The 25,348-nt window shown below is 66.6% G+C and overlaps 3 protein-coding genes across 8 annotated transcripts; all 3 read right to left on the bottom strand.

Annotated features, from left to right (window-relative positions):
- Nucleotides 1-284: 284 nt before the first annotated feature.
- On the bottom strand, nt 285-8,399 carry OCLN (occludin). The gene is made up of 9 exons (XM_037383592.1): nt 8,316-8,399; nt 6,996-7,041; nt 5,895-6,612; nt 4,607-4,765; nt 2,152-2,315; nt 1,851-2,039; nt 1,607-1,778; nt 1,017-1,058; nt 285-892 (listed from the first exon to the last, which is right to left on the bottom strand). The coding sequence occupies exons 3-9, from the start codon at nt 6,591-6,593 to the stop codon at nt 791-793; spliced, it is 1,527 nt and encodes a 508-aa protein (XP_037239489.1). The 5' UTR covers nt 6,594-6,612; nt 6,996-7,041; nt 8,316-8,399; the 3' UTR covers nt 285-790.
- Nucleotides 8,400-8,726: 327 nt separating this feature from the next.
- OCEL1 (occludin/ELL domain containing 1) lies at nt 8,727-11,650 on the bottom strand. 4 transcript variants are annotated; one of them, XM_037383606.1, is made up of 6 exons: nt 11,567-11,650; nt 10,858-10,985; nt 10,155-10,504; nt 9,826-9,991; nt 9,427-9,522; nt 8,727-9,241 (listed from the first exon to the last, which is right to left on the bottom strand). In XM_037383606.1, the coding sequence occupies exons 1-6, from the start codon at nt 11,577-11,579 to the stop codon at nt 9,122-9,124; spliced, it is 873 nt and encodes a 290-aa protein (XP_037239503.1). In that variant the 5' UTR covers nt 11,580-11,650; the 3' UTR covers nt 8,727-9,121. The 4 variants fall into 4 exon arrangements, with proteins under 4 accessions (XP_037239503.1, XP_037239504.1, XP_037239507.1 ...); XM_037383607.1 differs by having other exon boundaries at nt 9,427-9,468; XM_037383610.1 differs by having other exon boundaries at nt 10,155-10,318.
- A 1,236-nt stretch (nt 11,651-12,886) lies between these two features.
- KCNN1 (potassium calcium-activated channel subfamily N member 1) lies at nt 12,887-25,161 on the bottom strand. 3 transcript variants are annotated; one of them, XM_037383564.1, is made up of 11 exons: nt 24,875-25,161; nt 19,254-19,369; nt 17,591-18,025; nt 17,419-17,514; nt 16,907-17,325; nt 14,562-14,703; nt 14,365-14,475; nt 14,140-14,267; nt 13,663-13,671; nt 13,358-13,427; nt 12,887-13,265 (listed from the first exon to the last, which is right to left on the bottom strand). In XM_037383564.1, the coding sequence occupies exons 2-11, from the start codon at nt 19,323-19,325 to the stop codon at nt 12,993-12,995; spliced, it is 1,755 nt and encodes a 584-aa protein (XP_037239461.1). In that variant the 5' UTR covers nt 19,326-19,369; nt 24,875-25,161; the 3' UTR covers nt 12,887-12,992. The 3 variants fall into 3 exon arrangements, with proteins under 3 accessions (XP_037239461.1, XP_037239459.1, XP_037239460.1); XM_037383562.1 differs by lacking the exon at nt 13,663-13,671 and having other exon boundaries at nt 24,875-25,145; XM_037383563.1 differs by lacking the exons at nt 19,254-19,369; nt 24,875-25,161 and adding an exon at nt 18,527-18,573.
- Nucleotides 25,162-25,348: the final 187 nt, after the last annotated feature.

The raw sequence follows: 25,348 nt of genomic DNA, 5'->3' as shown, positions 1-25,348 counted from the left end.
AGTGGTTGGACCCAGGCAGGTCTGGTGGATCCCAGTGTGGGGTCTAGGGAGGGTGGGGGCTGCCCTGGGGACCACAGCCGCTCCCCACAGCACATGCAGGGTAGGGGGCACAGGATCCGTGCAGCATCATGGGGATGTCAGCTCCACAGGGACTGGGAAGCACCACAGCCATGCCAGGGCCACCATGCAGGGGTACAACCCTGGGGACAGCCCCAGGTCCAGCCTGGGCCACCCACCCGCCGGAGGTACTGCTCCCAGCCTGGCCCCTTTCACACCGGCACAAGTTTAAAATCAATAGATACAGTTTATTTATTACAAAAAAAAAAAAAATAATACACAGTTTCAGCCAGTTCCTTATAAAATACCTCCCCTGCCCAGGGCTGCTCCCCAAAGGGCAGCCCTGGGGGCTCAGGGGATGCAGGGCTCTGCCCCCCCAAGTGCCCGGCCGAGGGATGCTCTGCCCCATCCAGCCACGTTCTGGTACCCCAACCCCAGCAGAGGCAGTTGGGGGCTGCAGACCCTCCCCAAACATATTTACAGCAGCAGGAAGGGATCCATGGCCCCCAGTGCGCAGGATGGGGACAGTGGGGGACAGGGGGGTTCCCTCCAGCAGCCTCCTCCCGCCCCTTGCCCTTGGCACTGACAGTGCGGAGTGGCTTTCAATGGTGGGCTCAGGTTTTTTAATACAAACAAACAAAGGTACAAAATGCACCAAAGTCTTTGGAAAGGGTGGGTGGGGAGCGGGGAGCCCCTCGTGCCCATCCCGCCGTGGTGGTCGGGGCAGCACAGGCTACCCCCGCACTTTGTCGTAGTCGCTCACCATCCGCTTGATGTGGAACAGTTTGTTGCGCAGGGTTTTGGTCTCCAGCTTCTTTGTCTGGTAGTTCGGGCTCTGAAAGGCAGCACAGGACCGGCCTCAGCTGCGGGGGCTGTGGGGAGGGCACTGCACTTTCCGACCTCCCCCCCAGCTGCATTGCACCAAGCCAGCACTGCTTCAGATGGGACCCCAGACTCACCCGCTTCAGGTCCTTCAGCCTGTTGTACTCCTCGGCGACATCCTGCGAAGGAGATGGGCAGGAGCGGGGGTCACAACTAGCTGGCACCACGGCCTGGAGCCACAAGGGTGGGCACCCCACTGGGACAAGTCCCTGATACCCTGCAGCATCCCTGACACCCTGCAGCATCCATCCCAGGTGCTCCACAGCATCCATCCCTGATGCCCTGCAGCATCCCAGATGCCCCGCAGCACTCCGGTGATCCCATTGCATCCATCCCCAATGCCCCACAGCATCCCAGATCCTCACAAGCACCCATCCCCAATGCCCCGCAGCATCCCAGATCCTCACAAGCATACATCCCCAAGGTCCCACAGCATCCTGGTGACCCCACAGCATCCATCCCCAAGGCCCCACAGCATCCCAGATCCCCACGGCATCCATCCCCAAGGCCCCACAGCATCCTGGTGACCCCACAGCATCCATCCCCAAGGCTCCACAGCATCCCATTTCCCCACAGCATCTGTCCCCAATGTGCCACAGCATCCATCCCCAAGGCCTCACATCATCTGGTGACCCCATGGCATCCCCACGGCTCCCAGAGCCCTAACCTGGTACTGGGGACTGTCCTCAGAGATGCTGTCAAGCTGTTTGCTGAGCTGGTTGAGGCGGTCATTGATGTTGTCCATCTCGGCACAGAGCTGCTTGTAGCGCTTCAGGTCCGTGTCGAACTCCTGCTTGTACTTCTGGCGGGTGCTGTCTGAGGTGATGGGGGGGTACAGGCTGTGGGAGAGGGGCAAGGTCAGGCCCCAGATGGCCAGTGATGGTGGGGAGCTCCCAGGGGTCCCCCCTCACCTGCCCCACTGGTCCTGGTCCCGCTCGTCACCAGACTCCACGGCTGTGGTGTAGTCTGTCTCATACTGCGACTCGTCCAGCTCAGGGTTGCGCCGGCGCCGGCGCCCACGGCGGGCAGGGGGCTTGGTGGGCTGCTCCCTCACCTTCTCCTCTGCCGGGCTGGGGCTGGCCGCCCGGTCCGGCTGGTCCCTGCATGGGACACAGGGGACATCAGCCAGCTCAGCACAGGGGGGGCAGATACCCAAGGTGTCAGTGTCGGCCCCCCCCCAAGCCCTTCCAACTGCCCTGCCCGGCCACTCACCCCCGGCTGCTGTAGGTCCCGGAGGGGTAGTACCCGTTCTGGGGGGGGTAGCTGTAGGAGGGGGGGCTGTAGGGCGGCGCAGTGATGGGGCTCGTTGGCTTCTCCGAGTAGGCGAGCGTGGCCGTCTCGTCCTGCACACTGGCCCCATCTGCCACATTCTTCACCTGGAACAGGGAGAAGGGCTCAGCCACGTGCCTGGGCAGTGGGGACACTCGCCCCTCCTTGAGCAGGGCACAGACCATGGCAGCCGGCACACCAGGATGCGGGTCTCCATCCATGCGGCCAGAGAAACGCCCTCCCCACCCCTGGGGGCCTCTTGCCCGTGGTCCCAGCAGGGGGGTGAGCCCTGGCACAGCTGCAGTGGGGTGCCCCACACGGCTACGGGGGGCAAGGGATGGGGGACCCCTCACGGGTGGGCAGAGCAGCACTTGGGGAGGGGGGATGCTGCAAGACATGCCCCAAAGAAGGACCCACAGACCCCAGTGCCGCAGCAGGGGGGTCCCATTGGGAGACAAGCACAGATGGACACACAGCTCGGGGTGGGGGTCCTGGCACCCAGCTCTGCACTCCCAGGGTGACACCCCCCCAGGCTTTGCCAGGGGCTGCATACTCACCCCATCCAGCCTCGCCCGCCCCCCCTGGACCCTCGCTGCTGCCCCAGCATAGCCAGGGCTCCTCAAGGAGGACATGGGGCATCCGTCTGTCCCTCCCCCCCCTTCCTTCCTGGCCTTTGTGGGTTGTTTGTGCGGAAGCCGGTCCCTGGCCCTGGGGACCTCAGCCCACGAAGCCACTTCCTCCAGCTCTTAACGAAGACATGGTTAACTGGGGGCTGCTCCCAGCCCCACTTCGCCGAAGAGGGCCACCAGCACGGGGACAGCCATGTCTCTGTGCCATGCCAGGACGCGGTGGCTCACGCGGTGGCTCACACCCGCTCGAAGGTCACCCGTTTATCTCAGTCCCGACCATAAACAGGGACCAAGATGTCCCAGGAGGGTTTCACACCCCCCCACTGCTGCATCCCCACCCAGTGGCACCCAGCAGAGCAGAGACCCCCGAGGGGCAGGTGAAGGGCAGCCAGGGGTGCATGAGGTCCTGCCCCCACTCACCAGCCCGGCCCCCAGGAGGCCAGGAAATGCTTTGTAAGGGAGGGACTTTTAAAAATAAATAAACCAGAACAAAGGTATTTCTGCAAAATGAAAAATAAATATTAGACCTACAGACAGAGCGAGGCATGGGGAGCAGAGCCCAGCTTTCTGGGGCCAGGGAGCAACTTGTGGTGCTCGACTCCAGGTTTGCCTTGAAAGTTTGGGATAAACGTGATGAACATCCTCACTCCCAGCCCCGGTGGGAAGCCCGGTGCCCGAGAACCCGGGGCTGCCCCGGTCTCACCGGGCTGGGGACAGGGATGCAGCCCCCTGCCCACACAATGGCCCATTGCCACCCATCACGGCAGCACCCCAAGAGCTGTGCTCTGGGGCAGGGGTGGATTTCAAAGGCTCCTTCCCATGGGATGATGCAGGCTTCCCGCACCCTCCCCAGGCACCGGCACCTGCAGAGACACCAGCTCAGGGAGCTGCAGGGCGAGGACAGGATGGGGCACGTCCTGGCGCACAGCGGGGCCAGGCTGGGACCGGCACCCTCCCCGGGACCACGCTGCAGCAGGGGGCTCCCCAGCACCCCCCACCCAAGGGACACCGGTGCATCTGAAGCCCAGTCAGTGCTGGTTTGGTGGCTGCAAAGCCCCCAGCCTCCTCCACAGCAGCGAGGTGGCACAGCCCCGTGAAGTCCGGTTAATCATTGCCGAGACTGAAACCAAACCGTGTCAACGGGCAGCGTCTCATGGCCGGCGTCCCTGCGCATGGGGGTGAGCAACAGGGAAGGGACCCAGAGCCCTGGGTGCTGTGCTCCTGGCACCCAGCCCATCAGCTCCCACCCTGTTTGTCTTTCAGGGAGTTTGAGACCAGCTCGCCCAGCCCGGCAACCCGTGCAAAGCCTCGCTGTGCCAGGGAACGGTGCCGACTGGGAAAAAAACACAGTGCCGAAACGGGGTGACAGGGAGGGACCCGGTGAGCACTGGGCACAGCATCGCACCGGTGGTGATAATGCCGCAACCCAGGAGCTGCCTGCTGCGGCGTGCAAACACACCGGGACCAGGCACCCGTATGGCACAAGCCAGGCACAAAGAGGCTCCTGGCACAAAGCCCTGGGGCCAGGCTGGTAGAGGGGAATGGCATGGCTCGGCACAGCCCCGGTGCCAGGGGGAGCCCCGGGGTCCCCACGCAGCCCCTGTGCTCACCCCGGTACATCCCAACCCCGCACTGCCTCGGGCGCAGCCAGCCCCGCTGATAGAGGGTAGGCGGGGAGGATGCTCAGGGGAAGGGGGGCGGGGGGGGAGACACAGACCCCCCGCAGCCCCGGGTACCCACCAGCACCCCCAGCTCATGCTCAGACTCACCCACTCCTCCACGTTCGGACCCTCCTGGACCACCGGCACCTTGTCCCAGTAAATATTTGGTTTCCCATACTTCCAGATCTTGCTCCGTGTCTTGTGAGCGAAGAAGCAGATGAGGCAGAGCAGAATGACGATGAGGAACCCGCAGACGATGGCCACGGCCTGGAGGGGCAGAGGGAGGGTGCTCTCAGGGTGGGGGTCCTTGCAGGGCTGTGAAGACCCCTTCCCAGGGGTCCAGGTACCCTGCACCTCCCCGAGCTGAGTGGGAATTGCTCCCCTCATCCCAAAATCCTCCCTATGTCAGACCCCCACACGGTGGGATGGAGCCCAGCAGAGGTCTGAGAGTTTTGGGGGCCAGCTCAAGCAACGGCGAGGGGGGGCTGATTTTCCCGTGGGGAGACGAAAGGTTTGGGGCCTGGGGAGCAGCCGGGAGCTGGCACCCTCCAGCACCTTGGCACAGCACCCCGAGCCCGCTGCTGGCTCGGCCACAGGCCAGCTTCCACCCCACGCAGCTGTGTCCCTGCCCCGATGGTTTCCCATGAGCTGGATCCCTGCAGCCATGCTGGAATGGGGCAGGTGAGGACGGATTAGGCCATGCTTGGCCTCTGCATGGAGCAGGAGCAGCGCAGGTGTGCCGGCTCCCCCTGCTCAGGGTGCAGGAATGTGGCACGGCCAGCCTGACCGGCTGGGAACCGGCAGCACCAGTCCCAGCCCATGTGCCACGCAGGATCCCCGCTGGCCCCAGCCGAAACCAGGGCTGGTGAACTTTGTTTTGAGGGCTCTGGCTGCCCCACTGACCCGCTGGGCTCCCCAGCCAGGCTGGCAGCACCATGGGTTCTGGCAGAGAGCTGGCACCCAGCTGGCAACCTGACCCCGCACCCATCCTGACACTCACAGCCCACCCTGCCCCAACCTTGTTCAAATACTTTTATGACCGGGGAGACCAAAGTACCAGATACCGGGTCTGCACCGGGACAACAGACCATCCCCTCCCTGAAACTCCACAGCGCTGGCAGCCAGCTTGCCCCAGTTCCTCCTGCTGCCCCAGCAAACAGCTGGGCTGAGATTCAGCTGGGATCCAGCCACCCCCTGCCACCCCACAGCAATCAGAACCACCAAAACCATTAAAGATGGAGGGAAAACCCCAGGGACGTGGCACTGCGCACCCATCCCGAGGGCAGGACACATGCTGCCCTTGCTCAGCATCACGTTTGAAGCAGGGCAAAAGGTTTGTGTTGCCAGTTTGGGTCAAAGAGGGGGTGTCTGTCCAGAGCTGGGGGTGCACCCTCACCTCCTGGGGGTCCACGGTGCAGTAGTGGTAGAGGTACTGGTTCAGGTAGGTGCTGCCGCTGTAGACCTGGCTGCACATGGTCAGCAAGGGGTTGTAGTAGTAGCTGCCGGTCATCTGCGCCTGGGGATTGACGCCCACGATGTAGACGATGGAAGCGATGAGCATGACGATGGCCAGCACGGCGCAGACCACGATGACCACCAGGTAGAAGCGCCGGGAGCGGGAGCTGCTCGATTTGGTGATGCTGGCAACGAAGAGCCCCAGCTGGGCCAGGAAGCAGAGCACAGCCATGGCGATCATGAAGCCGTTGGCCGCCCGCGGGTTGGTGACCCCACCATAGTAGCCCCCGTAACCGTAGCCATAGTTCAACCCACTGCCATAGTAGCCAGAACCGTAGAAGCCCCCCAGCCCGTTGCCGTAAGCCCCCCCAAAGCCATAGCCATACTCCCAGGCCAAGGTGGAGGCCACGCAGGCAAAGATGGCGATGCAGAGCAGGATGACCATGGCCTCCAGGATCCTCACCACGCCGGGTGGCGAGGTCCACTTGTAGAAGTGCTGCGGCACGTCCTCAATGTAATAAGAGCCCGGTGGGGGCGAGCGGGCACCATAGTCGTAGCCATAATCACCCGTGGGTGGACCGTAGCCTGTGGGGGGGCCATAGCCCATGGGGGGGCCATCGTAGGACTTCTTGCTGAACATGGTGGCGGTGGCGGAGAGCCTGGTGGGGAGAGGGATGGAGCCGTCAGAGCTGGTTGCGCACCAGGAGGTGCCAGCACCGGCGCTGCGGCTCTGCGAGATGCAGCTCCCGGGTTTCTACATCTCCGCACGCCTGGCGGGGACTTTGGTCCCCTGTCCCCAGCCCAATGACACCGTCAACAACCACCTGCCCGTGCCACCAGAGCCACCGCTGCTGATGGGGAAACTGAGGCACAGGGAGGAGAAGTGAGTCACGGCGCATCTGCCAGGGCGCACCCCAGCCCTGCCCCACGCATGAGACCCGGCCACACCGGCCCCCCGCTCCCCCCGGGCCCACCCAACCACCAGGCATCACCTGAATGAATTGGATTGTTTAAATTCTAATTAAAACTGAAAAGCTCTTACCCAAGGCTGGCGCTAACCCTGAAGGCTTCTCCGTAAGCAGATCTGGCTGGATTTAAAAAAAAAAATTAAAAAAAAATACAGGACCCATTAGCAACAACGCAGTGAAAAGTACCAAATCAGTTTTAAAAAACTGGGTTTTTTTCAAAGTTGATGTAGGGCCGGCCCCGTGCAGAGACCCCCCCCTGGCCCAAAGACCCCCACTGCGGCACAGGGAGCAGAGCAAGGGAAACCTGAACCCTGTGGGAAACCCAACCCAGGCACCTGCTCCGGCAGTGCCAGGGCTCAGCATGCAGGATCAGGCCCCTGGGCTGGGGGCGCGGGGGGTGGCAGCCCTTGACCCCCAGCAAGTGTGGGCAGCAGGGGTCTGGGGTGCAGCTGTGGTCCCAGAGGTGCCCCGGGGGTCCCCCTGGGTGCCCAAACCAACACACACACACTTCAGGGGATCCCACCCCCCATAAACCCCCAAACCCACCCGCCCCAGTCGGATTAAGTCCCGGGGCCGCGGCCTGACCCCCCCCGTCCCACCGGGGACCCCCACGCATGCTGCCACCGGGGCACGGCAGCAGCAGGGACGGGCTCCCGGAGCGATAACCCCAGGGCACCCCGAGGAGGACACGGGGCCGGGGGCTTCGGGGGTCCTTCCCGCGCTGCGGGGGCACCGGGCGGGCAGAGCGACCCCGGCCCCGCTCCCCCCCGCCTCCCGCCTTCCACCCGCCGGGGCTGCGGCGCCGGGAGCCCCGGTGCACTGAGGAGCCCGGTACCGGCGGGGGAACTCGGTGGGACCACGTGTGCCGACCCTTGTACCGGGAGGGACCCCAGTGGGGAACCCGATGCCGGTGGGGGAGCTCGGTGGGGAGCCCGGTGCCGACCCCGGTGCTGGTGGGGAGCCTGGTGCCGTTACCGGTAGGGGAGCTCGGTGGGGAGCCCGGTGCCGACCCCGGTGCTGGTGGGCAGCCTGGTGCCGGTACCGGTAGGGGAGCTCGGTGAGGAGCCCGGTGCCGACCCCGGTGCTGGTGGGGAGCCTAGTGCCGGTACCGGTAGGGACCCCGGTGGGGAGCCTGGTGCCGTAGGGAGCTCGGTGCTAGTAGGGAGCCTGGTGGGGACCCCGGTGCCGGTAGGAAGCCCAGTGCCGGTGGGGAGCCCGGTGCCGGTGGGGAGCCCGGCGCCGGTGGGACCCCAGTGCGCGCAGGGGCGGCGGGGCAGGACGGACCCCCCGTGCGCGGCGGGGAGCGGGGCCCCCCGGTGCCCCCTCCGGTACCGCTCGCCTGCTCTCCCCCCGGTGCCGGTGCCGGGGGTCCCGCCTGCCGCGGAGCCACTCACCTGCCCGCGCCTCCGCCTCTTTGTTCACCTTAAAATGGCAGCCGGGACCGGCGGCGCGGCGGCGGCGGCGCTGCTGGAGACCGGCCCCGGTTTCCGCCTCCGGGGAGGGGAGGGGTGGGATGGGGAGGGGGGAGCCCCGGGGGCCGCTTCCAGAGCCGCACCCCCGGCCCGGCGCCCCGGTGAGATAAGGAGGGGTCCGAAACGGGGCGGGGGGCACCCCCGGCTGGGACCCCGCAGGGCTTTGGGGGCGGGGGTCTGCTCACCCCCTCCCATCCCCGCTTTGTTTTCTTGGGGGCAGGAGGGTCCCATGGGTGCTGGGGTGGGGCGCGTTTGCCGGCAGCCAGCTGCTGTGGGTGCCCCAGGATGCCCATTAAGACATCCCCACCACCCCCCCAAAAAGAAGAAAGAAAAGAAATTATTACAATGTTTTATTTACACCGATTCTGGCCACTACTGCAGCTGCACCTGCTGCCCCGGGGTGGGGGGGTCCCTAGTTCACAGGAGGTGAGGGGCACAGCCAGGGCCTGGCCCCCCCGTGGGAACAGGGAGCATGCCCCCCCAGAGCCCCCCAACCTCCCTGGGGAGCCCGGGGTCACAAGGGTCCCTGGGGCACCCAGAGGACCCCAAAACCAGCAGCGCGAAGAGCCTAGGGCTTTGCTCTCCACGCCCGAGTGGGTGCAATGGCTGGGTGGGCACTGCGTGCACCTTGCAGCACTGCCACCCCCTCCCCACCCCTGGGGTCCCCCCCGGGGTGCCCCCCCCCGGGGTCACCGTCCCATGGCGTCGGTGCCAGCTGGTGCGCAGGCTCAGAAGAAGACGGCGTCGTGGCGGGCGTCACGATCGTACTCCTGGATCCGCGCCTTGATGTGCGTCAGCTTCTGCTTCAGGTATTCGCAGCGCTGCTGCTTTTCCAGGAAGGCTGAATCCTGCTGGTCGGATGGTGCTCAGCCAGGAGGAAACCTGCCATGGCACTGGGGTCCTGTGGTGCCCTCCCTGGGGACCCCCCCCCCCCCGCCAAGCACTGGGGAAGAGGGAGAGGTGCGATGGGGAGACCATGGGCTTGCAGCCTCCCCAGCATGGGGAGCAGAAGCTGAGCACTTCCCCTGCTCACCCTCCTCTTCCTCACGCAGGTGTGGGCCACCCCACTGCTGTCCTGCGGGGTGGAAAGACACGTCCTGGAGCCCTGGGGAGGGGGGTCAGCCCGGCCCTAATGAGGCAGCCAGAGCTGATGAGCCTGGGGGGACTCAGGGTGGGCAGCCAGCCTTCCCCCAGCGCTGTCACCAAAACCTCACCCAGGGCGTAGCCACGAAATGCCGCCACTCATCAATTTTCCAGCAGCTGCCAGGTGCGTTGGAGCATCACTCATACCACCTGGGTGTCCACGTCCCCCCACCCACTGCAGCCCCCCCAGCCCCAGCCCCAGGCCCAGCAGAGACTGGCCAACTCATCGCACCCAACGCTGCCCACAAGACACATGGTGCCCACAGCCAGCACCCACCGAGGGACCCACCGTCGTGCTCGTGGTGCGCGGCTGGGCCATCGCCGCCTCTGGCCCCCCGAGCTGCCAGCGCGCGGTGCGGACCTCCCCGAGCAGCTCCGTGTACTCTGCCCGCTGGTCCTGGAAGACGCCCTTGTAGCCCTCCCGCTGCCGGGGGCTCCGGATCGCCGGGTACTTTCTGTGCCACCACGAAGCCACAAGGCTCAGAGTGTGGGAGGGGGAGCCCAGGCGCTGCCTGCACACGCTGGCAGGCAGGACTCCCTCGGGTGGCTGTCACAGGTCCCTGGGGCTCCAGGACACCCTGTCCCGTGGCTGTCCCCATCCCCACAGGAGGCACTTACACCACGTAGTCTGGGACAGCACGTGGCCGGGGTGCCAGCCCTGGGGGAACAGACATGAGCCCCAGCTTCTCCCGCTTCTCAGCAGGGCGGACCCTCGCCAGGGGTCTCCCTGGTGGCACCACTTCATCCTCGAAGGTGACATGCCTGGCTCGGGCTGGCAGAGGCTTCAGGACACAAGGGAGGGGTGTGAGGCTGCATGGCCACCATACCAGAGGGCACGGGGGACACACCACTGAGGCTGTCCTCACTCCTGGTGACAATGGGACCCCTGGGGACCTCCCAGTGCTTCCAGGCCACCTCATGCCTCCACATCTGGAGAAACAGCTGGCTGCCGGCCAGGCAGAGCAGTGCTGTGAGGAAGATGAAGATGAGAGTGGCTGCCAGCACCCTGGCCAGGTGGGAGCTGCTGGCAAGGAGGGGGCCGTGGCACAGCCCCCCAGGGTGACAGCACTGACATATGCCACTGCCAGGTAGAGGAGACACATGAGCCCGTTGAGATCTGGTGGGGCTGGGGGTGGGCAGGAGGATGCTGTGGTCACCAGTAGTGGCCCCCAGCCCCACAGGGATGGCAGTGAGCAGCCAGGTCAGGGTGGCTGCCCCCAGCCCCTCCAGGCCCCCAGTAGCCCCAACCAGGACTTCATGGAGAAGAAGTGGTGCCAAACCTTCAGCCCAGCCTGCAGCACCCCTGCACCCAGCTCCATACCCAGCAGCCCCGGCTCCCCGGTGGGGTGCGTGGGCTTGGCCATCGGCTCCCAGCGCCTTTGGGGTGATGGGAGTCCCCTGGGTCCATCCGGTGGCTGCTTCGCTTCCCCGCCTCTGGGCTGAGCCCCACTGGAGGAGAAGCCCCGAGATGAGAAGGGCTGGGAGCAAACCCCACGGCGAGCTGACATGGGTCACCAGCCCTTTTCACGTGCCTCAGTTTCCCCCACGGGGCACACTTGCCTGGCCCTGAGCCACCTCCCCTCCCCACAGCTCGCTTGGGGTTTACAAGCAGCATCTGACACTGGGACCCAGCGGTGAGCTCCAACCATGCCCAGGGGATGTCACCTCCTGTGAGCTCTCCCCGGTGCGCAAACCAGGGCTGCCACCCCATCCCAGTCCCCCACAGCCGGGGCTGGAAATGCCTGTTGGTGAGTGGGAAAGCACCCGCCAGTGCTCCCAGCACCCAAGCTGGGCAGGAGCAGGGACCCACTAGAGCCTCCAGGCAGGAGGAGGGGAAGGGTCTCCACTGCATTGTTGCCGGCCAATCCCCGCCTGCCCCCCCCCCTCCCAAGGACCCCACGGTTGCTGCTGGGCTCCTGTCCAGCAGCCCAGTCCCACTGTGTCACCCCCCTGGCTCCACATCCCCACCCCCCCAATCCCTACCCCAGGACAGCATCTGGCGCCCCAAGCCCCCCCTCCCCCACTGTTACCTGCCCGTCTCATGGTGGGACGTGGGCCTGGGGCTCCCCGCAATGTCCCTCGGCCACTGAGACGTCCCTTGGCCACCACCCGCCAGCGACAGGCACCAGCGGTTAAACATTAACAGCAATGTGCCACCCCGAAGCGTGGCCACGGGGCCCTGTGTGGGCAGGGGCCAGATCCTGCCCACCCTCCTCCAGCCTTCCCGGTGCCCACCGAGGGCCTCATCCTGCACCCACCTTCTGCTGAGTCCCAGCATCAGGCCCCCGATTTGGCTTTGCAGTGGGCTGGGCAGCACCGACACCCTGCGGCTGTGCACGGGGAGCCTGGGTACCCCAGCATGGCCAGGGATGCTCTGAGCCCAGCCCCATCACCCCCGCCCCCAAGCCACTGCAGGGACCCCCCCCCACCTGCCCCCAGTGCCAGCAAGTGGGGGGCTGCAAGCTCCCAGTGCACCCCCGGGGTGGGGCTGGAGCCCTCATGCCAGCCCCATCCCCCTCCTGCAGTGTTTCCAGGATGGGGGGAGCTTCCGTCGCAGCCAGGGAAGCTGCAGAGCTCCCCCCACTTCCAAGCCCCCCCCCCCATGCCCCCCCTCCCACCGGGCAGGGGTCCCGCTGCCGCGAGCAGAGAGTGACGCATCCAGTTCAGCCTCCTTTAATACGCGCCTCAGCCCCCCGCTCCCGGGGCCCCCCCACCAAGGGTCCTGGCTGGGGAGCACGACTGGCCCCCGGGGGGGTCTGGGGGTCCCAGCAGAGGGTCTTTGCCCACCCCGCTGGCAGGGGGCTGGGCTGAATATTGCATCCAGGAATCTCACAGCACTTTACAATGGTCGGTATCATTGTGTGTCCCCCCCCCCCGCTCCCCCCCCCCTCCCCCATTTTACAGATGGGGGAAACTGAGGCACAGAGAGGTGACATGACTTGGCCAAGGTCACTTCGTGGCAGAGCCAGGAACAGAGCCCCCTGACCCCCCAAAATCCTCAACCCCCGGGGCTCAGCCCTGCTCTCAACCACGGGGGTCTGCCCCCTCCTCCGCGCCTTCCAGGCAAGACCCCAGGTGTCCCCCCACCCTGTCCCTAACCTCCACCCCCACATACCCGGGGGGGAAGCCCCCAAAAACCCCCCTCCCAATGCTCAGGGCTCTTGGCTTCTCCTCCCCTACCCCTTCTCCCCCCCCTCAGCTCCATCCCCCTCAGGGCTGCTCTATCCCCCTTGGTGCAGTGGCTGCTGCATCCCCCCCCTCTAAAAAGCCCTCCTGGAGGCCAGGGCTCACCCCCCGCCCGGCCAGGGGGGGCACGGGGCGGCTCGGGGAGGGCTCCAGCCTCACGCCAGCACAGTGAACGCAGGAAATTTATACAGGGCTTTACAGAACAAAGCTACTGAAATCAGCCACACGATGGCCAGACATAAGAGGGGTCCCGGCCCCCCCCCACCCCCATCACCCGCTGTCCGAGGAGGTGGGGGGGGCGGTGGAAGGGGACCTGGGGGGTCGGGTGGGGGTGCAAGGGGCCGTGGCGGAGCAGAGGCGGGGGGTCCAGCTCCCCAGGAGCTCACGCTGCTGCTGCCCCAGGGCTTGGCTGACCAGCCCCGGCAGCGCCAGCAGGCTCAGCCCCAGCGCCTCCATCTTGCTCTCCAGGGCACCCAGACGCTTCTCCAGATCCTCATTACGTTCCTGCAGCTCCGAGACCATGTCGTACATGATGTTCTGGGTCTGACAGGTAGGGGACACAGCGGGGCAGGGGGCTCAGCACCAGGAGCCCCCCTGCAGTGGGGTCCCCTGGATCCCATCCCAGCATCGCTCACCTTTGCCAGGTCCACCAGTGTGTTGGCCTGGTCATTCAGCTTCCGCTGCTCCATCTTCACGCTCCTCAACCTGCAGAGACACGGGGGAGCAGGGTCAGGGTCAGCCATACCCCCAGGCAGCACCCCCAGCACCCCAGCATGCAGGCCCCCTACCCCACAAGCACAGCCTCTGCCCCTCCATCCTTGCCCCGGACAGCCCCAGGGGGGCTGCGCCCCCGTGTTTCCTCCCCCCACAGTTTTGCAGCAACAAGCCCATGCAAACGGGAGCAGGTGGAGGAGAGGAGCAGCCCCGTGGGGCAACTTACTTCTGAGCTCTGCAGGGACAGGGCAGAACAGAGACAAAACACAACAGCAGGTTTAATACCACCACGAAGAGCGCAGGGAGATGACAGCAGCCGCAGCACGGCCATCCCGCCCCCCCCCCCCCAGTTTCCTCCCCCAAGCTGGGTGCCCCTTGGTTGTCCCCCCAAAGCACGAGGTGCCAAGGGGCTCGCAGCCCCCAGCCCTGCTCCCCAGTGCGGGTGAAGCCGGATGGCACACATGGTCACATCAAGCCTCCTCAATCCAGCACCCCTGGGGACACCCCAGCATCGTCGAGGTCCCCACCCACCAGGAGAGCAGCCCCGCAGTGGGGACAGGGACAGGGGACAGGGACCACCTGGCTCCCAACCCAGGGGTCCAAGCAGCACGGGCGCAGAAAGGGAGGGAGCCCCCAGCTCTCGTTCCGGAGCCACGATGGGAAAAACCTCCTTGTAGGAAGCAGGTAAAGGTTTGGCACTTACTGATGGATGGCTTGGAGGAACTTACGCTGGTGTTTCCGAACTTTGGCATGGTCGATCTTCTTCACCAGCTTGGTGTGTTTGTAGATGAGCCACGTTTCCCTGAGTACGTTGGCAGCAGCATTTTTCACCTGGAAGCAACCAGGGTCACGGATGAAGATGGCTGGTCCAGCGCCCGGCAATGCTGTGCCTGATGGGGCTGGGGGGACATCACCAGGGGGGTCTTACCCGCTTTGTTAGCTGCGTATCCATCATGAAGTTGTGCACGTGTTTCTCTGCTTTGGTGAGCTCTAGCTTTCTGGCAACGACAGCGACAACCAGAGCAGTGCAGCCAGCACCCTGCGGGCAGAAAGCCCCGGGGTGAGGGCAGTGGGGGGGCACAGGAGTCATGTCCCCCCCGGCCTGTCCCCCTTGCCGGCGCTCACCATGATGCCAGTGAGCAGACACACGCCCTTCCCGCAGTAGGTGTGCGGCACCATGTCCCCGTAGCCGATGGAGAGGAAGGTGATGGAGATCAGCCACATCGCTCCCAAGAAGTTGCTGGTCACCTCCTGCTTGTCATGGTACCTGCCCAGGGCCGAGCGGAGCTGATGTCACCGCACAGTCCCGGTCCCACCACGTGCCCCTCGTGGCACCACCAGCTTTGCCACGTGGTTTTTAGCTACTTTCCCATCCGGTGGCTGCAGCCAGGAGGGTCCCCAAGCTCCCAACCACATCACTGGCACATGGGGCCCCAAAGCAGCTGGGGACACCCTGGGGACACTTTGGGGACACCAGGTATGGGCACTCCAGACACAGGTGCCAGGAAGGAGGAAAGCTCCGGGGGTGGCTGCAGCCCCCAGGAGCAGTGCTGGCTCGGGGGGGCTGGATGAGGATACCGAGGCGCAGAGCAGCAGCCCCCATCCTCCTGAAGCTCCCCCAGACCTCTCTAAGCACAGGACGTGGGTGTCACTGCGTGACCCCCCCCCCAGGAGAAGGGATACCCCCCCTCTGCAGAGCAGGGGATGGCTGCACAGACCCAGCCAGAGCAAACACCCCGCAAGCCCCTGGAGGGGCCACCTTGGCAAGCTGCCCCCCAAGCAAGGCTACAAAGGGCCCCGAGGCCACTACGGGTGTCACTGGGGGCGGGGGGAAGCAGGGGACACTGCGCTTTGAGATTTCATGGCCAGTGCCGATGCCACGAATGCAGATGGCTGTGCCCCTCACCCCCTCCCCAAGGGACCCCCAGACATGGCCCCCGCTGCTTGCGGGGACGAGCCTGGGGATGAGCAGTGGAGCCCAGCGCTGGGTGCAGTGGCCAAGCCGGGCAGCGGGTCGGGGGCATGCAGGGAGCAGCAGGGAGCTGGGCAAACCAGGTGCTGGGAGGGAGAAGAGGGAAGGAAGGAGCAAGCTGGGGTGAACTCAAGCGTGCGGTGAGGAATTTAGGATTGCTGCGTCCCTGCCCCCGGCCCCCCCGGCCCCCCGGGCACAGGCACAGCCATCGGCTTGGGCTTGGAACCTCAGTCGGCACTGAGGGATGCAGCAGGGCAATGCTGGGGGGCACCGGCACCCCACGGGGGGCTGGCAGTGAGGGCTGAGCTCGTCCCCAAAGGGCTGGCAGCCTGAGGACGTCACCCCCTGGCGATGCTCCCCCGGACAGGGGGGGCTGCAGTGCTCCCCGCTTCCCTCCGTCCTGCTGGGGAGCACCTGGGACTCCAACACACCCAGACTGTGCACGTCAAGGAGGGGAAACACCGAGCGCCAGCAACAGCCAGAGCCGAGCAAAAGCCCTTTGGAGACTCAGCCGAAGCCTCCGGTTAGGAACAAGGATCCAGCAGCTCCTTCCTGGCTGCTCTGGCTCAGCTCTGCTCCTTGCCAGGGTTTCCCCCTCCCCCCCGGGGCCACCCCAGGACCTGCAGCGATTCCTGCAGCAAGCCCACCCCTCCAAAAGCCCCCCAAGAGCCCTGGCAGAAGGACCTGTGCTCTGCCCCACCCCCGCATGCTGCGATGGGACCCCCGGCTCGTGTCTGCAGCTGTGCTGGGCACCACAGCCACCCTGGCTGGGTGGCACAGGGGGAACAGAAAGCAGCTGCTGAGGTTCCAAGTGGAAAAGGGCTCAGGCCCCTTTCCGTGTCCACGGCCTTTTTGCACCCCCCCGGACCCCCAGCCTTGACACCCCCCCACCCGCTGGCTGCAGCTAATCCTAAATTCTGGGTAGCACAAGCCTGGGGGCGGGGGACGTCCCGTGCAGGACGCGCTGTCGGTCCCTGGGGTGACTCACAGTTTGTCCCTGCAAGCAGCAGAGCGGTCAGGGAGGGAAAACAAGAGCCGTTAATGCGAGTCCCACAGGAGCGGCCGAGAAGGGGCAGGGCACCGGCGCGGGCATCCCAGCCCCGGCATCCTGGTGGGTGCAGCCAAGGAGCATGGGCCACATCCTGCTCGAGGGCTTGGTCCCCTCTGCAAGACCCCCAGCTCCTCCTAGCCGGAGCAGCCGGCAGAGAGGGGGGGTCCTGCTGCATCCCAGGCAGGGCACAGAGGGGCTTGGGAGAGCTCTAGAGACAGCCTGGGGGTCCGCCCGTCCCAGCCTTGCCTTGGCAAGCGGGTTTGGTTTGGCAAAACCATTGCGGCCACCAGCCGGGGCATAAGGGTCCTGCCAGGGAGGCTCTGCCTGGAGAGCAGGGGCCTCTTCTCCAAGAAGCCTCTTCTCTCCCCAAAGCCGCCTCGGGGGCTGCACCGTGCGTCCTCAGCTGCACCCCAGCCCGAGAGCCCCATCAGGGAGCGCCCCCCGTACCTCTCGCAGACGCGGACCGTCCAGGCAGCGATGATCCAGGAGGAGATGCTGAACACCAGGAGGACAGTGCCAGGGCAGATGGTCATGAGGGTCTTCATGACAAAGCGGGTGTTGAAGTTGATCTTGTTGAGGGCACCGATGCTGCGGGAGGAGGCGTCGGTGAAGAGCTTGCTGTGCAGCAGCATGACGCGCCCGATCAGGTACAGCCGCAGGAACATGGGGATGGAGAGGATGATGTCCACATCAGCATCGGCCACCGAGGCGGCATAGGTGAAGGCCAACCGTGCCGTCCAGGTGAAGAGGTACTGGCCAGGGATGGGGTGGATGGCGCAGACGATCAACTCCAGGGCGATGAAGAAGATGCGCTCGTAGGTCATGGCGATGCGCCAGTCGTCAGCGCCGTTATCCACCATGAAGAGCTGCCAGGGGGGAGGAAGAGGAGGGGGGGGTGGGCGGTGGGATCCCCAGGGTGGCGTGGCCCTGGTGAGCCCCCACTAGTGGGTGCCCCTCACCTGGATCTCTCTGGCGTGGTACATGACAATGAGCCCCAGGAGGATGATGGTCGAGAGGCTGATAAGGCATTTCAGTGCAAACGAATACGATGACTCCTGTGAGAGGGGCAGGCAGTGTCAGCCCGGGCAGGCCCCCCACTACCCCCAGCCGCCCACCCACCACACCCTCTACCTTGGTGTAGACCCCCCAGGACAGCTCCGTCTCTGTGACCATCACCACGATGCCGAACATCCCAAAGATGAGGGCGTAATCGCTGAGGCGCTTCCGCTTCTCAAAAAGGGCTCGCCGGTGCCCCAGCTTGTACCCAATGTTCTGGTTCCGCCGGGGTCCTCGGCCCCGCTCCTCAGCCGCATCCTGCGCCGGGGCCGCCGCGGTGCCAGGATCCGAACCCCCGGCCTGCTCTGGCCGTGAGACCACCACCTCGAGGCCAGGGGAATGGCGGGGCCGCAGTGGCTGGGTCTCCCCCTCCAGCGGGTGCAGGGTGCGGGCAGAGGCGCTCAGGGGGCCCCGGGGCCGTGCCACCCCCCCATTGTACCGGCAGCCGCTCATGGCTCTGGCGGGGAGGGGGCCGGGCGATCCCGCATGGCTCAGCGGCGCGGGGGCGACCTGCGGGAGAGGGGACGGCGTCGGATGGGGGGGTCCTGGGGGGGGGGTCCCCGGGATCAGCATCCTCATCCCACCCGGCACCAGGCGACACTTCCTGGGGCACGTGGTGCCCATGTGCCGGCCTCGACGGTGGCAGGGGGGCTGCACCCTGCCCACGGAGGGGGGGGGCTGCACCCTGCCCACGGGGGACGTTTCCTGCCCACGGGGGAAGCCGTGTACCCTGCCGGGGGTCGGTGCCACCGCAGCGCGGTCGCCCCCCCCATAGCAGCCCCGCCGGGGCAGGGTGGGGGGCACAGCGAGGGCAGGAGGGGTCCGTCCCCACGGTGCTCCCGGTTCCCGGTGCCAACCCCTGCCCGCGGCCCCCGGAACGGCTCCGGTAACGAGCCGCAGCTGCGCGTCCCCGCCGCCCTGCGACCTCCCCGCTGTGCCCGGGGCTCCCGGTACCGGCGTGCCCGGTGGGCTCGGCTCGGCTCGACCCCGCCCCCGGCCCCTGCCCGCTACCTGCCGCCGGGCCGGGACGGGCCGGGGCCGCGCCGCCGCCGCCGCTGCCGCCGCCGCAGCCCGGCTCGGTCCCGGGGGCGCGCGGCGGCGGGACCGGAGCGCCCGGGGGCGGGGCGGGGGCGGACCGAGATGCCTCATTGGCGGGCACCGTCCCCGCCCCCCCGTGACGAGCGTCACGCCACGCCCACGCCACGCCCCCCGCGCTGACCCCGCCCCCGGGCCCACAGCCACCCCCCCCCCCCCATGCGCTCCCTGACATCCCTGAGCCCCTAGAGCCCCTCCTGTCCCCGCACCCCCCGGCCCCGCCCCGGCCCCACCGCTCCCTCACCCCCGGCACCCCCCTCGCACCGCCGGCCGTGCACCCCCCCTGTACCCCCTACACCCCCATGCACCCTTTTGTACCCCCATGCACCCCATCCCCCCCCATCCCCCATCACACCCCAGCACACACACTTCCACCCCCGCAGTAACACGCCCAGCACCCCCCATGCACCCACCACCCCCCCCCAGCTTCCAGCCTCACTGAACAGCTCCTCTGCCCCCAAACCCCATCAGCCCCCCTGCATCCCCCACACCCCCAGTGCACCCTCTCCATCCTCCCCACGCACCCCAAGTACGCTGCCTCCAGCATCCTCAGCACATCCCCTCTGTCACTCCCCCCCCAGCACCCCCATGATTCCCCTGACACCAGCAGCCCTGCCCACCCCAGCCCCATGTACCCCCCTACCTGCTCGGGCTCCCCAGGGCCGGCCGAGGGGGGCCTCGGGGCATTAGGGGCTGTGGGGCCGGGGCTTTGCATGGCGGGGGTCTGGGGGGCCGGGTGCCATGGGCTTCCCTCCACGCCTGGCCATAGAGGAGATGTGGCATTAGCAGCGTCCCCAAACCCCCCTGGCCACAGTACTAGTGACCCCCAGAGCAACTGCACCCAGCCGAGGGTCCTGCCCTGGCCCCACCACTCAGGGGGTCACCCTGTCCCGTGTCACCCCGTGCACCCCCCACCTGCAGTAGCAGGGCTGTGGGCAGGGGGGCTGCTGTGCCACACTGAGCCCAAGGCCCCCCCCCCAGCAGCCAGGGTGGGCGAGCGGGGATTCGGCAAGCAGAGCCGCATTTTCCAGCTGTGGGTTTGTCACCAGGCTGTGGGGTACAGGGACTGCAGGGCTGGAGTGGCACCAGGGGTCCGTGGGCTGAGCCCCCGGCCCTGCACCCTCCTGCTGCGTGGCCAGGGCTGAGCTGCAATGGGGGAGGCACCAGCCCAGGCAGTTCCCTTGGCCCCACTGCACAGGTGGCCCCGCAGAGCCAGCACAGCTCCCCCCACCAGCACAAGCAGCCACATCACACAGGGGGTCTCACAGCAGAAAGCACAGATCCCACTGCAGAAACAGCCCCATTGCAGCCAACACAGACCCCCAGCACCAATGGCCCCATTGCACCAACAGCCCCGTTGCATGAGAGGCTGCACTGCACAAACAGCCCCATTGCAGCAAGCATGGGCCCCTGGTACCAACAGCCCCATTGCATGAGGGACTGCATTGCCCAGCCGGTCCTGTTGCACCGGCACAGACCCCCAGCACCAACAGCCCCATTGCATAAACAGTCCTGTTGTATGTGGGGTTGCACTGCGTGAACAGCTCCGCTGCAGCCAGCGTGGACCCCTGGCACCAACAGCTCCATTGCACAAATGGCCCCATTGCACAAACAGCCCCGTTGCACAAGGGGCTGCACTGCATGAACAGCCCCGCTGCAGCCAGTGCAGACCCCCAGCACCAATGGCCCCATTGCACAACAGGCCTCAAAATCCCTGCACGGAGCCCACGATGCCAATGGCACCGGCAGCGCTGTCCCGGTCAGAGGGCCAGGATGGGGCATGTTGCTGCAGGGCTCCTTGCATCGGGGAGCTGGGGGTCCCCGTAGCTCCCCCCCCCGCCAGGCCCTGCTCCCCGCATTTCAGGCCTCCAAGCACCAAATACTGCTGCAGCCCATCCCAGCAAACACGCTGAGCAACTGGCACTGGCATCCCCGTTGCAAACATCACCACCTTTCCCACATCCCTCCCAGTGCGGGGACACTGGGGAAGGTGCTATCGCCACCAGCACCTCCCCATGAGTGGGGGGCAGCAGGGTTTGGGACTCTTTCCCCATCCCCGAGGGATGCACCAGAGCCAGGGAAGATGCTTCCCTGCTACCTTCGGGAGCAAAGGCTGTGTGGCCGAGCTCCAGCGCCCAGCTGCTCCCCGGTGTGTATCCGGGGCGGCTGGCTCTCCTCCAGAGCCAGATCATTTTCTCTCCATTCTGCCAAATTTATTGCAGGAAAATGGGCTCCGATTTCTTTTTAATACTCAGTTGGGGAGAAAAAATACGCAGCGGGCAGGATGGAGGGGAAGCGGTTTCTCAGGGCTGCCGGCCCCAGGCCCCTTTGCCGCGGAGGTGCCGGAGATGCCGGAGCCATGCCAGGGCAGAGCATCCACCCCACAGCCCAGCAAACTTTTTGGTACCTTGAATGGGGCTGGTGAAGCTGCCCCCAGAACCCTCCCAGATGGATGACGGTAAATATTTTATTAACCATCACTCCGTGGTCATTTCACTAATAGCTTCTATTGACGGCAACATAAATGGGCCTTATTAAATCTTCCCTCTGTCAGGACATCGATAGGGATGTTTCCCGCAGGATTCAATGCCCAGAGGGTTGATTAAAACTGCAAAGCCCCGAGGGGTCCCTGTCCCCTGTCCCCATGGGGACACTGTGGCCGGTGGCTGCGTTCCCCAGGATGCTTGGGCGGGATGCGCAGCACGGGGGTACCCGGCGTGGTTCTCCGCGGCCCCACTGCGGGGACGGGGACGTGGCAGGTGGCCCCAGCCAGGGCTGATGGCCACGGCCGCCGCATGTCCTTGAGCAACGGCCCCGAGCGTCCCCACTCCCGGCAGCTCCCGCACCGGGAGGTTGGTGGCGATGCGGCAGCAGGACGCCCACCGCCGCAGCCCGGGTGTCTCAGCACGGCTGCAGGGTGCTCCTGCCGCCCCCGCAGCAACGCTCAGGGCTGGGACACGGGCGCCCACGAGGTCTCATCTCCCCGGTGGGCTGCGGGGGTCCCTGGGGAGGCAGGGGGGCCTGTCTGCCCTGGGTAGGAATGAGATGTCACTGGCTTTAAAGAGGACCCTCGGTTGGGAGGGATGGGGATGGCAGGTGAAGGGGTCCTAAGGGGGACCCAGCACCTCCTCACCCTGCGTGGAGCAGGGACACAGATGGGGGGGGCACGACATGGTTTAACCCCCACATGGCTGGGCTGCAGCAGCTCCTGGTGCCTTGGGGGTGGCAGTGGGACCCCCAGCTCCCCCTGTGCCCCAGAGTAGCGATGCTGCCTGGGAGCAACTGCAGCAGAGGAGGGTGCAGCTAAAAATAGAGGCGGGCAGCCGAAAGGCTCCCCACTGGTGATTTATTTATTACCTGCTCGCTAATTCCTGCCTGGGAATCGTGGTCCCAGGGAGGGTGGAGCAGGAATTTGGGGGAGCAGCGGCTGCTGGCGGGGCTGTGCCCACAGGCCCCACGCCACCAGCCAGGCGGCGTGGCCACAGTCCTGCTGCTGTACTGGGGGAAAGGGGCCGGGGAACCAGGGACCCCCCCCCCCAGCCATGGCGCAGGGGTGCTCGGGGTGGCAGGACCCACACCATGCCCCAGCTCGGGGCTGTAGGGGCCCTCTGGCCAGCCGGCATGGGGACCCGGGGCTTGCCGGGTGCACAAAGTGCGTCAGACCCCATGCAGCTCCCCCATCCCCTCAAATCCCCTGTGGTGGCCCTGGTTCCTTGGGTGGCCGCAACTCCTGCTGCTGCCAAGCCCTGGCCATATGTCCCAGGCTGGAGAGCATCTGTTGGTGCTGGCAGGAGCCCCCAGCCCCCGCAAATGCTGCTGCCCACCCACTGGCACGGGGCTGGATGGGGCTGTGTGGCACCACCGCTGTCCCCCCAGGCAGGGCAGAGGGGCTTGAGTATGGTTTGGGGGAGCACAGGACCATCTGAGCCCCCTGGGGCTGGTGGAGGCACCCGCATGAGGCCACCGGGCTCCCAAAGAGCACCAGGTCGGCTCAGCCAAGCCCTGCCACTGTGGGACCCCTGATGACGCCAGCAGCCGGGCCCCCATCCCCCAGTCACCCCATGTCCACACTGGCACATCAGAGACAGTGTAAAGGGGCAGAGCCTGGCACTTGTGGGGTGATTCACCCCACGCAGGATCTGGCCCATTCCCACCCATGGAGCTGTGGGGTGTCAGTGGGTCCCACAGCGCAGGGAGAGGCATGCAGGCTGGCACACGTGAGGGGACATGTGGGGACACGCAGGGACACCCGAACATCCCTGGCCCCGCCATGATGCAGGGGAATCCCCAGCTTATCCCGGGGTCTCCCCAAGAAAACCCCTCCCCTGAGCCCCACCAAGACGCTCTGGGGCCGGGGCTGGATCAGGCCCTGGAGGAACAGCGGGGGCAGCACCAGTGTCCCTGGGGCTGGCAGAACCAGCCGGGACCCCCCCAGGCACCCCCAACCCAAGGGGGACCCTATCCCCAGTCCTCCCACCTCAGGAGGGGACACAGCCGGGGATGTCCTACCTGTGTGGAGCCAAGCAGGTGCCTGGGGCTGGGATGGGGGGTGCTGTGGGGTCTAGGGTGGGGGGTTCAGGCTCCCCACACCCCCCTCTGCCGCCACTGCGCTGCCGTCCCCAGACAAAGCCGCTGCGCTGGGTTTGCCTGCCGCCTCCCCCACGCAGCTCAGCTCAGCCGAAGGACAAAGCCGCTCCGCCTGGCTGCCCCTGCCGGGCCACTACAGACCCCCTGCCCGGGGCCAGCTGGGGGGGACATGGGTGCCCCCGCGGCCCCTGGGACTGCCACAAGCTCCTTGGGGGGGGGGGGGATCCCCTAAACCTCAAGCACCTTTGGAGAGCCTTGTCCCCTCATGGCGGGGTGGTGGTCCCCACCACCATGGAGGTGTCCCCTCAGCCACTGCAGTCCCCAGCCCTGCACGGGGTCCCCAAGGTCACAGGGAAGGTCGGGAGGGGCAGGGAGGGCCCCATGCCCACGGCCTCGATGGCTGCACCGTGGCACACCGGGCACTCTCCGGTACATCGAGGCCACGAGCACCATGTGTTGCCAGAACCTGCCAGCAGCCCCGAGTGCCAAGCCAGGCTTTGACCAGCAAACACCGCGCACGGCCTGAGGTCCCGCCAGCCTCGGTGCCTCGTTGGACGCGCCACCCCGGCATGGCCAGCTCCTGGTGGCACAGCCAGATCGACCAAAGCTGTTTGTGGCACAGACTCCCTGGTTTCAGTGGGTGCTGAGCAGGGTTGGTTCCTCCAGAGCCATCCTGGGGCCACATCCCACCGGGGCCGTGCTGGCAGCTGGACCCTGCTGCTGGGGAGCACCGAGGGACCCGCTCAGCCCTGCTCCCCAGCCTCACACCGTCACTGCCACAGCCACACCAGAGACCTCTGCGACCCCCAGACTCTGGCAGCTGGAGCTTGCCCAGAGCAGCCAACCCACCACAGGCAGGGCATCCCCGGTGTCCCCCAGCTCCCCACACCCAGGCGCCCAGCCGCGGCAGGGGGAAGCCATCCCCAGCGTCCCCACCGGTGCCACCCCCACGCCCGCTCACTTGCCACTGCCCCGCACTATGGGGAGCGTCGGGACGAGCTGGGGTGCCCAGGGGGCGGCGGGGGCATGGGCCGGGGTGCAGTAGCCGCAGCCGCTGGCAGCTCTCTGCGTGGCGGAGCAGCAGTAGCAACGGCAGCCGTGCCTGGGTGCATGTGGGAGCCACGGCACGGGGGGGGGGCCGGGGGCTTCCCCGCCCCACGCCCCCACATCCCCCCCGGCCCTGCCGCGGCGGCCAGTGACCTTGAGGCCGAGAAGCTGGCGGAGTATGGGGGAGGAGGATATTTTTAGCTGGGCAGAGACACTCCCATCGCGTCCTCATTGTCACTGCCGTGGGCTGCTTCCCGCGCCCCGCTGCCCCGATCCAGCCCCCCCAGCTCCCCGCCGTGCTGGGACCTGCGGGGTGCAGGGGGGGGGGGGCAGCAGGGGCAGCTGAATGGGCGCAGCCTGCTCTAGACCCCCCCAGCCTCAGGGTGCCCTCGGGGCAGCCCCCCCATGGCATCCCCTTCCCAAAGAGCCTTCGGGTATGCCCCCACTGCCCCTCTCCATCCCTGCCACACCAGGGGTCCCCGGGAGCCAGGAGGTGCCCACAAGCTGGGGGATTCCCAAGAGCCGGGGATTCCCAGGAGCGAGGGGGTTCCCCAGCATAGCACATCCTCAGGAGCTGCGGGGGTGCCCCCAGCCCACCATTCCCCCCCCCCCCTGCCCCGGTGCACCCACCTGCAGACAGACCCCGGCCTCCACTCCCCTCGAGCGCTGCCACCGGTGACCATGGCCTGGCGTCGGCACGTGCCGGCGCAGCGGTGAGCCCGGGCTGACCAGAGGCTTCACCGGCACAACCGGGTGAGTTGGGGGCCGGGGGTGGCCGGGTGCCTCGACTCTGGCCCCGCGGTCCCACCTGGCCCCACGCCGCCGCTCCGTGCCTCGGTTTCCCCAGCGCGCAGGGCTGCCGGGGCGGCGATGCGGCGGCGTTGCTATTCCGCTCACACGCGCAGCCGCGCACACCCGCTCCCGGTTCCTCCCCGCCGCCCCGGCCACCGCAGCTATTGTCTGCAGCTAAATTTAGCCTATTGCCGGCTCCCCCATTTTAATTGCCACATCTGCGGGGATGTGGGCGATCGCCCGCTCCGCGCCTCCCCGAGCACCCACGCCACCGCCGTGCTTCTCCCTTCCTGGTGCCCAGCACCATCCCAC

Source organism: Falco rusticolus, chromosome 4 (genome assembly GCF_015220075.1).
Source record: "Falco rusticolus isolate bFalRus1 chromosome 4, bFalRus1.pri, whole genome shotgun sequence".
Taxonomy (NCBI): domain Eukaryota; kingdom Metazoa; phylum Chordata; class Aves; order Falconiformes; family Falconidae; genus Falco; species Falco rusticolus.
This window is presented reverse-complemented; position numbering and strand designations above follow the sequence as displayed.

Excerpts from the sequence above, each read along its gene's own strand:
- OCEL1 (XM_037383606.1), bottom strand. Across the intron at positions 10,505-10,857 it reads CGGGGAGCCGGGGCTGCTGG|CACTGCTCTGCCTGGCCGGC; the intron begins GTATGGAGCTGG and ends TCTTCCTCACAG. Across the intron at positions 9,242-9,426 it reads CCTGCGTGAGGAAGAGGAGG|GATTCAGCCTTCCTGGAAAA; the intron begins GTGAGCAGGGGA and ends TCCGACCAGCAG.
- OCLN (XM_037383592.1), bottom strand. The coding sequence starts at position 6,593 with ATGTTCAGCAAGAAGTCCTACGATGGCCCCCCCATGGGCTATGGCCCC. Across the intron at positions 1,779-1,850 it reads GACCAGGACCAGTGGGGCAG|CCTGTACCCCCCCATCACCT; the intron begins GTGAGGGGGGAC and ends CCTCTCCCACAG. Across the intron at positions 1,059-1,606 it reads AGGACAGTCCCCAGTACCAG|GATGTCGCCGAGGAGTACAA; the intron begins GTTAGGGCTCTG and ends TCTCCTTCGCAG.
- KCNN1 (XM_037383564.1), bottom strand. The coding sequence starts at position 19,325 with ATGCAAAGCCCCGGCCCCACAGCCCCTAATGCCCCGAGGCCCCCCTCG. Across the intron at positions 14,704-16,906 it reads ACGGTCCGCGTCTGCGAGAG|GTACCATGACAAGCAGGAGG; the intron begins GTACGGGGGGCG and ends GGCCCTGGGCAG. Across the intron at positions 13,266-13,357 it reads CACTGGTGGACCTGGCAAAG|ACCCAGAACATCATGTACGA; the intron begins GTGAGCGATGCT and ends CCTACCTGTCAG.